This window comes from Oncorhynchus keta, chromosome 28 (genome assembly GCF_023373465.1).
Source record: "Oncorhynchus keta strain PuntledgeMale-10-30-2019 chromosome 28, Oket_V2, whole genome shotgun sequence".
In the NCBI taxonomy this organism is placed as follows: domain Eukaryota; kingdom Metazoa; phylum Chordata; class Actinopteri; order Salmoniformes; family Salmonidae; genus Oncorhynchus; species Oncorhynchus keta.
In genome coordinates, this window is record NC_068448.1 from 33,894,304 (window position 1) to 33,909,311 (window position 15,008).

The 15,008-nt window shown below is 43.1% G+C and overlaps 1 protein-coding gene across 1 annotated transcript in view; it reads left to right on the forward strand.

The window, feature by feature from the left end:
• Nucleotides 1-15,008, forward strand: part of LOC118361079 (forkhead box protein J3-like) — a 94,816-nt gene that overhangs the window by 25,858 nt on the left and 53,950 nt on the right. The window contains exons 2-3 of the mRNA XM_035740827.2: nucleotides 13,210-13,319; nucleotides 13,688-14,134. Coding sequence (XP_035596720.1) covers nucleotides 13,784-14,134 — 351 coding nt within the window. The 5' untranslated portion in view covers nucleotides 13,210-13,319; nucleotides 13,688-13,783. The remainder of the gene's footprint in view (nucleotides 1-13,209; nucleotides 13,320-13,687; nucleotides 14,135-15,008) is intronic.

The following is a 15,008-nucleotide window of genomic DNA, read 5'->3' on the forward strand; positions in this document are numbered from 1 at the left end:
TGAAATATGTTCAAATCATGTTCCTGCTCATGTTTTTTAGGAAGAGGCTAAAAGTTGCAAATAAAATTTAAAGGGCCCTATTGCTCACTATTCCCTCTTGAAGGCACCAGACCTGTGTGGCAGACAGGCTTTTGTCACTTTATTTTGAACGGGGGAAGGAACATATTACGGGCCCTAATCTCGTTCACCAAAATATGCATATCTGTTTTAGTTTCAGGCAAATGATATAATATTGAAAGTCAGGATAATAAGGAATAATAGGAATCAATGCATTTACCAAAGTCCTGCTAATCTAATCCTCTTTGGGATCACCCCTCTTTCCCTCTGCCCAGAGTGTTTCAGTTTTGGTATTTTGGGGTATTTTATTAGGATCCCCATTAGCTGTTGCAAAAGCAGCAGCTACTCATCCTGGGGTTCACACAAAACATGAAACATAATACAGACTGACATAATACATCACATCAATTGACAAGAAAAGCTCAAGGACAGAAATACATTAAAAAAACAAAGGCACACGTATGGAACCCTGACCTGTTCACAGGACGTGCTACCTGTCCCAGGCCTGCTGTTTTCAAGTCTCTAGAGACAGCAGGAGCGGTAGAGATACAATGAATGATCAGCTATGAAAAGCCAACTGACATTTACTCTTGAGGTGCTGACCTGTTGCACCCTCGACAACCACTGTGATTATAAGTATTTGACCCTGCTGTTCATCTATGAACGTTTGAACATCTTGGCCATGTTCTGTTATAATCTCCACCCCGCACAGCCAGAAGAGGACTGGCCACCCCTCATAGCCTGGTTCCTCTCTAGGTTTCTTCCTAGTTTCTGGCCTTTCTAGGGAGTTTTTCCTAGCCACCATGCTTCTACACCTGCATTGCTTGCTGTTTGGGGTTTTAGGCTGGGTTACTGTACAGCACTTTGTGACGTCAGCTGATGTAAGAAGAGCTTTATAAATACATTTGATTTGGATTGACGTAGCCTACATATCAATTCATACACACAAACTATCTCGGTCAAATAGGGGAGAGGCGTTGTGCCGCGAGGTGTTGCTTTAACTGTTTTTTTGAAACCAGGTTTTCTGTTTATTTGAGCAATATGAGATGGAAGAAGGTTCCATGCAATTGGGGCTCTATATAATACTGTGAAAAGACCCCTGGCGGCATGTCTGGTGGGATAAGTGTGTGTGTCAGAACTGTGTGTATGTTGACTATGCAAACAATTTGGGATTTTCAACACATTAATGTTTCAGATAAAAAGAAGTGATGCAGTCAGTCTCCTAAACTCTTAGCCAAGAGAGACTGGCATGCATAGTATTTATATCAGCTTAGAGCTTTATATCTTTATATCAGCTTTATATCAGTTTAGAGATGTTCAGGACCAGTTTATTACTGGCCACCCATTCCAAAACAGACTACAACTCTTTGTTAAAGGGTTTCAGTGACTTCATTAGCTGTGGTTGCTGATGCGTATCTGGTTGAAACATCAGCATACATGGACACACATGCTTTGTCAGGTCATTGGTAAAAGAAAATAGAAAAGAGTAGAGGGCATAGAGAGCTGCCATGCGGTACACCACACTTTACATGTTTGACATTAGAGAAGCTTCCATTAAAGAAACCCCTTTGAGTTCTATTAGATAGCTCTGAATCCACGATATGGCAAAGGTTTAAAAGCCACAACACAAGTTTTTTTCAACAACTGGTTATGGTCAATAATATCAAAGGCAGCACTGAAATATAACAGTACAGCTCCCACAATCTTCTTATTATCAATTTCTTTCAACCAATCATCAGTCATTTGTGTCAGTGCAGTACATGTTGAGTGCCCTTCTCTATAAGCATGCTTAAAGTTTGCTGTTAATTTGTTTACCCAGAAATATCATTGTATTTGGTCAAACACAATTTTTTCCAATAGTTTACTTAGAGCTGGCAGCAAGCTTATAGGTCTGCTGTTAGAATCAGTAAAGGCCGCTTTACCACTCTTGGGTCGCAGAATTACTTTGGCTTCCCTCCAGTCCTGAGGACAAAGACTTTCCTCTAGGCTCAGATTAAAAATATGACAGATAGGAGTGGCTATAGAGTCAGCTACCATCCTCAGTAGTTTGTCATCTAAGCTGTCAATACCAGGAGGGTTGTCATTATTGATTGATATCAAAACATTTTCCACCTCTCCCACACTAACTTTACCAAATTCAAACTTACAATGCTTTTCTTTCATTATCTTTTTTTAAATACATGAATACAATTGCTCACTGTTCATTGTTGGCATTTCCTGCCTAAGTTTGCCCACTTTACCAATGAAATAATCATTCAAATAATTGGCAACATCTGTCACGATCGTCAAAATAACATTCGGACCAAGGTACGGCGTGATATGGGTTCCACATCTTTTTATTTGTGAAACTCACAAAGAATAAATGAAACATGACGTTCTGGAGTGCTCACAGGCAACAACACAAAAACAAGATCCCACAAAAGTGGGGAAATGGCTGCCTAAATATTATCCCCAATCAGAGACAACGATAAACAGCTGCCTCTGATTGGGAACCATACCAGGCCAACATAGAAATAAAACAACCTAGATTACCCACCCTAGTCACACCCGACCTAACCAAAATGGAGAATAAAAAGGCTCTCTATGGTCAGGGTGTGACAACATCAAATATATTCGTAAGGAATATCTGATTCAATGAAATATGGAGTTGAATTTGTCTTTCTGCCCATAATTTCCTTTAAAGTACTCAAGTTTTTTCCCATCATTCTTTATATCATTGATCTTGGCTTCATAATACAGTTTCTTCTTCTTTTTGTTGAGTTTAGTCACAATTTCTCAATTTGCAATAAGTAAGCCAGTCAGATGTGCAGCCAGACTTATTAGCCACTCCTTCCATCTCTTTCAACCATACAGTTTGTAAATTCCTCAACAATTCTTGGAGCCTAAACAGTTCTAACAGCAATTTCATAAATTCATCAAGTGCAGCGTCTGGATGCTCCTCATTAATCACATCAGAACAACAAATATGTTTTAAATCATCAACATAAGAGTCACAGCAAAATCTTTTGTATGATCTCTTATACACTATTTTAGGCCCAGCTTTTGGAACTTTGGCTTTCCTGGATATAGCCACTAATGTGATCACTGCGTCCAATGGGTACGGATACAGCTTTAGAACAAAGTTCTACAGTATTAGTAAAAATGTGATAGATACATGTGGATGATCTTATTCCTTTAGTGTTTGTAAACACCCTGGTAGGTTGATTAATAATCTAAACCAGATTACAGGTTATTACATCTCTTGCGCCTCCAGAGATGCCACATCTCTCATCACTCAATGCCTAGGTTTACCTCCACTGTACTCGCACCCTACCATACCCTTGTCTGTATATTATGCCCTGAATCTATCCTACCACTCCCAAAAAATCTGCTCCTTTTATTCTCTGTTCACAACGCACTAGACGACCAGTTCTTATAGCCTTTAGCCGTACCCTCAGCTTACTCTTCCTCTGGTGATGTAGAGGTTAGCCCAGGCCCCGTGTGTCCCCAGGCACTTTCATTTGTTGACTTCTGTTGCCGCTTGTTATAGACCCCCCCCCCTCAGCTCCCAGCTGTGCCTTGGACACCATATGTCAATTTATTGCCCCCCGTCTATCGTCAGAGTTCGTACTGTTAGGTGACCTAAACTGGGATATGCTTAACACCCCGGCCGTCCTACAATCTAAGATAGATGCCCTCAATCTCACACAAATTATCAAGGAACCTACCAGGAACAACCCCAAATCCGTAAATATGGCCACCCTCATAGATATCATCCTGACCAACTTGCCCTCTAAATACACCTCTGCTGTTTTCAACTAGGATCTCAGCGATCACTGCCTTATTGCCGGCGTCCGTTATGGGTCCGCTGTCAAACGACCACCCCTCATCACTGTCAAACGCTCCCTAAAACACTTCTGCAAGCAGGCCTTTCTAATCGGCCTGACCTGGGTATCCTGGAAGGATATTGATGCCTGGTTGTTCTTTAAAAGTGCTTTCCTCAACATCTTAAATAAGCACGCCCCTTTCAAAAAATGTAGAACTAAGAACAGATATAGCCTTTGGTTCACTCCAGACTTGACTGCCCTTGACCAACATAAAAACATCCTGTGGCATACTGCACTAGCTTCAAATAGTCCCTGCGAAATGCAACTTTTCAGTGAAGTCAGTAACCAATATACTCAGTCATAGGAAAGCTAAGGCTAGCTTTTTTCAAACAGAAATTTGCATCCTGCAGCATTCATTCCAAAAGGTTTTGGGACACTGTAAAGTCCATGGAGAACAAGAGCACCTCCTCCCAGCTGCCCACTGCGCTGAGGCTAGGAAACACTGTCACCACCGATAAATCCACGATAATCGAGAATTTCAATAACCATTTCTCTACGGCTGGCCATGCTTTCCACCTGGCTACCCCAACCCTGGCCAACAGCTCTGCACCTCCTGCAGCAACTGGCCCAAGCCCCCCCTGCTTCTCCTTCGCCCAAATCCAGACAACTGGATCCCCACAAATCAGCTTGTCTAGACAATCTGGACCCTCTCTTCCTAAAATTATCCGCCGCCCATTACTAGTCTGTTTAACCTCTCTTTCATATCGTCTGAGATTCCTAAATATTGGACAGCGGCCGCGGTCACCCCCCTCTTCAAAGGAGGAGACACTCTAGACCCAAACTGTTACAGACCTATATCCATCCTGCCCTGCCTTTCTAAAGTCTTCGAAAGCCAAGTTAACAAACAGATCACCGACCATTTCGAATCCCACCGTACCTTCTACGCTATGCAATCCGGTGTCCGAGCTGGTCATTGGTGCACCTCAGTCACACTCAAGGTCCTAAACGATATCATAACCTCCATCAATAAAAGACCGTACTGTGCAGCCGTCTTCATCAACCTGGCCAAGGCTTTCGACTCTGTCAATCACCGTATTCTTATCAGCAGACTCAACAGCCTTGATTTCTCCAATGACTGCCTTGCCTGGTTCACCAACTACTTCTCAGACAGAGTTCAGTGTGTCAAATCGGAGGGCCTGTTGTCCGGACCTCTGGCAGTCTCTATGGAGCTGACACAGGGTTCAATTCTCAGGCCGATTCTTTTCTCTGTATATATCAATGACGTTGCTCTTGCTGCGGGTGATTCTTTGATCCACCTCTACGCAGACGATACCATTCTATGTACATCTTGCCCTTCTTTGGACACTGTTAATTTCTTGCGTCGAACCATCCCGGATCCGGGATCGTGACTACAGCCTCAAGCCCATTACCATAACGCAACGTTAACTATTTATGAAAATCGCAAATGAAATGAAATCAATATGCTAGCTCTCAAGCTTAGCCTTTTGTTAACAACACTGTCATCTCAGATTTTCAAAAATATGCTTCTCAACCATAGCAAAACATGAATTTGTGTAACAGTATTGATAACATTCTCAGGCTAGCGTAGCATTTAGCGTTAGCATTCAGCAGGCAACATTTTCACAAAAACCAGAAAAGCATTCAAATAAAATCATTTACCTTTGAAGAACTTCAGATGTTTTCAATGAGGAGATTCTCAGTTAGATAGCAAATGTTCAGTTTTTCCAAAAAGATTATTTGTGTAGGAGAAATCGCTCCGTTTTCTGCGTCACGTTTAGCTACGAAAAAAACCTGTATCCAGGATTGTGTAAATCTATCCGCAAGCTCATTAGCATAACACACCGTTAACTATTCATGAAAATCGCAAATGAAATTAAATCAATATGCTAGCTCTCAAGCTTAGCCTTTTGTTAACAACACTGTCATCTCAGATTTTCAAAAATATGCTTCTCAACCATAGCAAAACAAGCATTTGTGTAACAGTATTGATAGCATTCGCAGGCTAGCATAGCATTTAGCATTAGCATTCAGCAGGCAACATTTTCACAAAAACCAGAAAAGCATTCAAATAAAATAATTTACCTTTGAAGAACTTCAGATATTTTCAATGAGGAGACTCTCAGTTAGATAGCATATGTTCAGTTTTTCCTGAAAGATTATTTGTGCAGGAGAAATCGCTCCGTTTTCTGCGTCATGTTTGGCTACCAAAAAAAAACAAAAATTCAGTCATCATTAACGCCCAAATTTTTTCCAAATGAACTCCATAATATCGACTGAAACATGGTAAACGTTGTTTAGACTCAATCCTCAAGGTGTTTTTCACATATCTCTTCATGATATATCGTTCGTGGAAGTCTCCTCTCTCCTCTCAATCACTGGATGACTGCGTGAAGCTTGTAGATTTACGCAGCAATTTCAACAAAGGACACCGGGCGGACACCTGGTAAATGTAGTCTCTTATGGCCAATCTTCCAATGATATGCCTACAAATACGTCACAATGCTGCAGACACCTTGGAGAAACGATAGAAAGGGCAGGCTCATTCCTGGCGCATTCACAGCCATATAAGGAGACATTGGCAAACAGAGCCTCAAATCCTGCTCATTTCCTGTTTGAAGTTTCATCTTGGTTTCGCCTGTAGCATCAGTTCTGGGGCACTCACAGATAATATCTTTGCAGTTTTGGAAACGTCAGTTTTTTCGTTCCAAAGCTGTCAATTATATGCATAGTCGAGCATCTTTTTGTGACAAAATATTGCGCTTAAAACGGGCACGTTTTTTTAATCCAATAATGAAATAGCGCCCCCATAGCTTCAAGAGGTTAATTAACAAACCTCCAGACAAGCTTCAATGCCATACAACTCTCCAACTGCTCTTAAATGCAAGTAAAACTAAATGCATGCTCTTCAACAGATCGCTACCCGTCCGCCCGTCTAGCATCACTACTCTGGACGGTTCTGACTTAGAATATGTGGACAACTACAAATACCTAGGTGTCTGGTTAGATTGTAAACTCTCCTTCCAGACTCACATTAATCATCTCCAATCCAAAATGAAATCAAGAATCGGCTTCCTATTTCGCGACAAAGCCTCCTTCACTCATGCTGCCAAACATACCCTCGTAAAACTGACTATCCTACCGATCCTTGACTTCGGCGATGTCATTTACAAAATAGCCTCAGCAAATTGGAGGCAGTCTATCACAGTGCATCTGTTTTGTCACCAAAGCCCCATATACTACCCACCACTGTGACCTAAATACTCTCTTTTTGGCTGGTACTCGCTACATATTCATCGCCAAACTCACTGGCTCCAGTTCATCTATAAGTCTTTGTTAGGTAAAGCTCCCCCTTATCTCAGCTCACTGGTCACCATAGCAACACCCACCCGTAGCACGCGCTCCAGCAGGTATATTTCACTGGTCACCCCCAAAGCCAACACCTCCTTTTGGCCACCTTTCCTTCCAGTTCTCTGCTACCAATGACTGGAACGAATTGCAAAAATCACTGAAGTTGGAGACTTATATCTCCCTCACTAACTTTAAGCATGAGCTGTCAGAGCAGCTTACCAATCGCTACAGCTGTACACAGCCCATCTGTTATTAGCCCATCCAACCAACTACCTACCCCATCCCCATATTTGTTTTTGTTTTTCTGCTCTTTTGCACACCAGTATTTATACTTGCACATCCTCATCTGCACATCTATCACTCCAGTGTTAATTGCTAAATTGTAATTACTTTGCCACTATGGCGTATTTATTGCCTTACCTCCTTACTTCATTTGCACACTCTACACAGATGTTTCTATTGCGTTATTGACTGTGTTTGTTTATCCCATGTGTTACTCTGTGTTGTTTTTGTCGCATTGCTTTGCATTATCTTGGACAGGTCGCATCTGTAAATGAGAACTTGTTCTCAACTCGCCTACCTGGTGAAATAAAACAACATACAAAAACAGCCGCTGGTTACAGTAAGAAGCTTCCTCTTGAGGGGACTGCTTGATGAAAACCAGTCAATATTCCGTTCCCCATGAAAGTAGACCTCTCTATTTACATCACATACACTATCAAGCATTTCACACATATTAATTAGATACTGACTGTTAGCACTTGGTCTATAACAACACCCCCCAAAAGAAAAGGCTTTATATGTGCTAAGTGAACCTGCAACCACAACACTTCAATAACACTTTACATAAGATCTTCTCCAAGCATTACAGGGATATGGCTCTGAATACAATTGAAGTTGGAAGATTACATACACTTATTACATACACTTCACAAATTTCTTGTGAACAATTTATAGTTTGGGCAAGTCCGTTAGGACAGTTTACATACACTAAGTTGACTGGGCCTTTAAACAGCTTGGAAAATTCCAGAAAATTATTCATGGCTTTAGAAGCTTCTGATAGGCCAATTGACATAATTTGAGTCTGTGGGATTCGTACCTGTGTATGTATTTCAAGGCCTACCTTCAGACTCGGTGCCTCTTTGCTTGACATCATGGGAAAATCAAAAGAAATCAGCCAAGACCTCAGAAAAACAATTGTAGACCTCCACAAGGCTGGTTCATCCTTGGGAGGAATTTCCAAATGCCTGAAGCTACCACGTTCATCTGTACAAACAATAGTAAGCAAGTATAAACACCATGGGACCATGAATGTACTTCGAGGCAAAAAGTGCAAATCAATCCCAGAACAACAGCAAAGGACCTTGTGAAGATGCTGCAGGAAACCGGTACAAAAGTATCTATATCCACAGTAAAACGTGTCGTATATCGACATAACCTGAAAGGCAGCTCGGCAATGAAGAATCCACTGCTCCAAAATCACCATTAAAAAAAGCCAGACTACGGTTTGCAACTGCACATGGGGACAAAGATCAGACTTTTTGGAGAAATGTCCTCTGGTCTGATGAAACAAAAAATAATTGTTTGGCCATAATGGCCATCGTTATGTTTGAAGGAAAAAGGGGGAGGCTTGCAAGCTGAAGAACACCATCCCAACCGTGAAGCACGGGGGTGGCCGCATCATGTTGTGGGGGTGCTTTGCTGCAGGAGGAACTGGTGCACTTCACAAAATAGATGTCATCATGTCATCATGAGGCAGGAAAATGTTGTAGATATATTGAAGCAACATCTCAAGACATCAGTCAGGAAGTTAAAGCTTGGTAACAAATGGGTCTTCCAAATGGACAATGACCCTAAGCATTCTTCCAATGTTGTGGCAGAATGGCTTAAGTACAACAAAGTCAAGGTATTGGAGAGGCCATCACAAAGCCCTGACCTCAATCCTATAGAAAATTTGTGGGCAGAACTGAAAAAGCGTGTGCGAGCAAGGAGGCCGACAAACCTGACTCAGTTACACCAGCTCTGTCAGGACGAATGAGCCAAAATTCACCCAACTTATTGTGGGAAGCTTGTGGAAGGCTACCTGAAACGTTGACCCAAGTTAAACAATTTAAAGGCAATGCTACCAAATTCTAATTGAGTGTACGTAAACTTCTGACCCACTGGGATTGTGATGAAGGAAATAAAACCTAAAATAAATAATTCTCTCTACTATTATTGTGACATTTCACATTCTTAAAATAAAGTGGTGATCCTAACTGACCTAATACAGAAAATTATTACCAGGATTAAATGTCAGGAATTGTATTTACATGTATTTGGCTAAGGTGTATGTACACTTCCAACTTCAACTGTATAGGCTGTATAACCAATACACGCAGTCAGTCAGGAAAGCTAAGGCCAGCTTCTTCAGGCAGAAGTTTGCATCCTGTAGCTCCAACTCAAAAGTTCTGGGACACTGTGAAGTCCATGGAGAACAAGAGCACCTCCTCCCAGTTGCCCACTGCACTGAGGCTAGGGAACACGGTCACCACCGACAAATCCATGATTATCGAAAACTTCAACAAGCATTTCTCAACGGCTGGCCATGCATTCCGTCTGGCTACTCCTACCTCGGCCAACAGCTCCGGCCCCCCCGCAGCTCCTCGCCCAAGCCTCTCCAGGTTCTCCTTTACCCAAATCCAGATAACAGATGTTCTGAAAGAGCTGCAAAACCTGGACCCGTATAAATCAGCTGGGTTTGACAATCTGGACCCTCTATTTCTGAAACTATCCGCCGCCATTGTCGCAAACCCTATTACCAGCCTGTTCAACCTCTCTTTCATATCGTCTGAGATCCCCAAGGATTGGAAATCTGCCGCAGTCATCCCCCTCTTCAAAGGGGGAGACACCCTGGACCCAAACTGTCACAGACCTATATCCATTCTGCACTGCCTATCTAAGGTCTTCGAAAGCCAAGTCAACAAACAGGTCACTGACCATCTCGAATCCCACCGTACCTTCTCCGCTGTGCAATCTGGTTTCCGAGCCGGTCGCTACATATTCATCGCCAGACCCACTGGCTCCAGGTCATCTACAAGGCCATGCTAGGTAAAGCTCCGCCTTATCTCAGTTCACTGGTCACGATGGCAACACCCATCCGTAGCACGCGCTCCAGCAGGTGTATCTCACTGATCATCCCTAAAGCCAACACCTCATTCGGCCGCCTTTCGTTCCAGTACTCTGCTGCCTGTGACTGGAACGAATTGCAAAAATCGCTGAAGTTGGAGACTTATCTCCCTCGTGACCAGTGAACTGAGATAAGGCGGAGCTTTACCTAGCATGGACTTGTAGATGACCTGGAGCCAGTGGGTCTGGCGACGAATATGTAGCGAGGGCCAGCCGACTAGAGCGTACAAGTCGCAGTGGTGGGTGGTATAAGGTGCTTTAGTGACAAAACGGATGGCACAGTGATAAACTGCATCCAGTTTGCTGAGTAGAGTGTTGGAAGCAATTTTGTAGATGACATTGCCAAAGTCGAGGATCAGTAGGATAGTCAGTTTTACGAGGGTAAGTTTGGCGGCGTGAGTGAAGGAGGCTTTTGTTGCGGAATAGAAAGCCGACCCTTGATTTGATTTTCGATTGGAGATGTTTGATATGAAATACCCAGGGTATTACTTTTGTGAGAACGTTTCTTTCAAAAGCAATACAAATAATTGTTCAGATTTTGTTCAGATTTTTCAGGGGGTGTTTCAGCACCCCTACTTCCTGTGGCTATGCTTGTGATTGTATTGGTGTCGTTGCTGTCACCACACTATTATGCATTTGAAAGGTTCCTTACTTACAGCCCAGCTGCAAGGAGAACGAGAGAATCCCTCTGATGTGAAATTCATTGGAGGCTGTTATTCAAAATTTGACATTAAATATTAATGTGTTTTATTAGATGTTTGTTTACATTTGAGTCATTTTAGCAGACGCTCATATCCAGAGCGACTTACAGGCGCAATTAGGGTTAAGTGCCTTGCTCATGGGGACATGGACAGATTTTTCATGTTGTCGGCTCAGGGATTCAAACCAGTGCCCTTTCGGTTACTGGCACAGTGCTCTTAACCGCTTGTCTACCCACCTGATTGCCCCTTTAATGAATCCATTTGCAGACTTGGCACAAGCCCCTTCTATCCAAGGTATCAGGGTTCCCAAAAGTCTTCCTGTTTTTGCCTATAATTACTATGTGTCAAGTAACTCTCATGACAGGCTATTATTCTATGGATGGCTGTGGTACAAGTTGAGGTTACATTCAGATATTTGATTTAGGAGCTTGCTTCATCATGGCTGAGCCGTGGTTACAGAAGCTAAATACCTCAGTGATGGTATTAACACACAACCACAAATCAGAGACTAGCTCTGAACCCTGTGTACCAATTGAGCCTGTGCTACGGAACTCAATGCTTCAAAATAGCTAGCCTATTTAACTGTTTTACTCTGGAAAGCTCAGTAAGGCGTGCCTCTGCAGACTTGAAGGAAAACAAATTAACTGTAACGGCACACTTGCTTCAGATACAATAGGCAGAGCGCTTCCAGGTATATGGGTTGGGGCAGTCACTGTGGGACTCGTTGACTGGGTAATCACTGTCTTTGGGTGTTCGGTCCCCTTTTTCCCCAGAAGCAGTGTCATGCCCCCTCTCTGTTCTAGCGTATTACTCATCCTATCGCCTCGCTATGCTAACGCTATGCCATCACAACAGTCAAGCCCACGCTCTAAACTGCAACAACAACAGCAGCAGCAGCAGCACAGCAGGTCGGGGCTTGTGGCAGCCTGATTTGCAGCTAAAGCCTACGCTTAATGAGGGAAAAATAATAACTTGTGTTGTTTTTTTTCCCTTCCCCATCCCCCTGCAGCAGAAAGGTGGACTAATTAAGATGGCTTCCTGGGATTGGGGGTCTGGCTCTGCTTTCTCTCAGTGCCACTGTCAAGGGCCTTCAGGAAGAGACGGGGGTGGCGGTACAAAAGCTCACCCAGCATTTTCTCAGCATGTTTGGCTAGATGAATATGCGTAAAAAAAAAAATGTTTTTTCAACTTGTAATTAAACTGGTTTGCGGGCAGAGTATTGTCTTAGTTTTCCTCTCTTGTATGTTGCTCTCGAGGGGGATCTGCAGAAACCGAGAGTTTTGTATTCCTGGTAGACCGCCGTAGAAGTTTCAGGAGATGATAGTGTGTGTGTGTGTGTGTGTGATTGCGTGGGTTGGTGTGTGTGTGTGTGATTGCGTGGGTTGGTGTGTTTGTCTCTGTTTAAGGACACTTGAAGGTTGTATGGGCTCAGAGATGTACAGGTATCCTTTGGAGGCTTAGCTCTACTACTGACCAGGTTTTAGCCTGGAAATTGTATTTTCAGGGTTTGAGCAGGTCCACACTGAAATGATCCTATACTCTGAAATAGATATTTTAGATTTTATTAATATATGAAGTGTTATTTGTGTACAGCAACATTTAGCCCTGTTTGTGTTCTTCTACATACCTTTGCGGATTATGGTACTGTGTGGATCTGAGTCTTATAGAAATAGCTGAAAACAAATTAAAAGTAGAGCCTTCTCTTCTGAAGCACTGTGGTTGTCTGTGGCAGAAGCTCTACTACCTTCAGGTCTGAAACTGAGAGGTGGGCCTGGACTTGACAGCAGAGTGGGGCACGTCGACAGAGAACAGTGGAGATTCTGGGTTTTCGGGTTCCTCTGGGGAGTTGGAATTCCTCCCGTACTGTTCCCCCATTTGGCAGGCAGTTGTGAAAAAAATTCCCAAGCTTTTAGTCACTACGCAGATCGAGTTGCCGTTTCTACTTTGTTGGAGGGAGAATGACAGAAGTAAGCCAGATAGACAGAACTCCGACAGTGTTGCTGTTGTGGTGGGTGGCATTGCGATAGTCTTTTTTTGTGTGTCACTAATGAGTGTTGTCAGCCAGGAATTGACAAACTCCCCTTTTGTGTGTGCTTTCTGTGTTACAGCCTCAATGAGGAGCGTATGAACATGCACCATAGAAGGACTACTCTACCTTTCGGTTCAGTACATTCCACAGATGCTTGGGCCAGAGAAGAGATGTAAAGAAACTAAAACAGTAAGAATTTGGTCAAATTAACTCAAATTACTTTGTTTGCGGATGCCTTTGTTTCTTTATGGTTAAATGTACAGCTTTGAGTGAAGTTGAAACTTAGAGGAAACACTTTCTATGTCAAATATATGTTTGATATTGAGGGAGGCTATGACAGACACAGTATTTGCTGTGCTGAAATCTGGACCATTTCATGAAAAGAATCAAGAGCACCAAATCCCTCTCCTGACCATATCTGATCACACACCTACACTATCATCTCTTGACACTTCAATTCATCTGTAGTCCAGTCAGCTGCAGTGCATACCGTTTCATATCTGTTAATTTCTTCCTAGTTTTTCTGTTGTTGAGCAAACACGCTACTTTTCTTCTAGAATTCAGCAGGTGCCGCTGTGCAACAGCAATCCAGTGAGCGAAAGGAGAGCATCTCCCCACCCTGCCCCTGAGTCCCCCAACCCCTCACCACCATCATGACCTCTGAACTAGGGAGCAGCCTGACCTCCATGGACTGGCTTCCCCAGCTTACCATGCGGGCGGCCATCCAGAAGTCCAATGCCGGGCACCAACACCACACTCACGGGTACCCCCACGGACATCATGGCCACGGGCTGGGAAAGAAGAATGCCCCACTGGACCAGGGAAACATGCTGGACCAGGAGGAGGTGGCCCAGCATAGGGATGGCAAACCACCCTACAGCTACGCCAGCCTTATCACCTTCGCTATTAACGGCTCGCCGCACAAGAGGATGACCCTCAGCGAGATCTACCAGTGGATCTGTGACAACTTCCCCTACTACCGGGAGGCAGGCAGTGGTTGGAAGGTAGGAGGTGGATATGGAAGAATGGCATTTGGTGTGTATTAACGGGATGGTTCACTTCAGATTCAGTTTGTTATTCTAATGGAATTAGGTGGTGCTCATCTTTCCTATTAGTTTGGGATCGAGGTCTGCATATTTTTCTGACTGCATGATGTGGGATCTATGTAACCCACTTTTGAGGGATACGAATGTCTGGGGCGGCAGGGTAGCCTAGTGGTTAGAGCGTTGGACTAGTAACCGAAAGGTTGCAAGTTCAAATCCCCGAGCTGACAAGGTATAAATCTGTCGTTCTGCCCCTGAACAGGCAGTTAACCCACTGTTCCTAGGCCGTCATTGAAAATAAGAATTTGTTCTTAACTGACTTGCCTAGTAAAATAAAAATATATATTTTTTTAGATTTTTGGTAAACTATCCCATCGGGTACGTTTATACCTGTTGCAGTAACGGGTCTTGTTGTGAGGACAGGATCTTTCTTACAAGTTCAGTTAGCAGACTTGGTCTGACATAGACCACCGTTTATCACCTTCTAAATTCAGTATAATGTATATTATAATCTGGGTAGTTTGGGTCCTAGATGCTGATTGGCTGAAGGATGTGGAATATCAGACAATATTACACGAGCATGACAAAAAACAAATGTTACACTGTTCCTTTGTTAACCAGTTTATAATAGCACCTCTGAGGTTTCTGGTATATGGCCAATATACAGTACCACGGCTAAGGGCTGTATCCAGGCACTCTGCATTTTGTCGTGCTTAAGAACAGCCCTAGGCCATATACCATAAATCCTCAGGCCTTACTGATTTAAATGTGATAAAAAAAAATACATGGATTAAGTCTGAACCAGTTTTGACATTTTGTTTGATTCACATTTAAT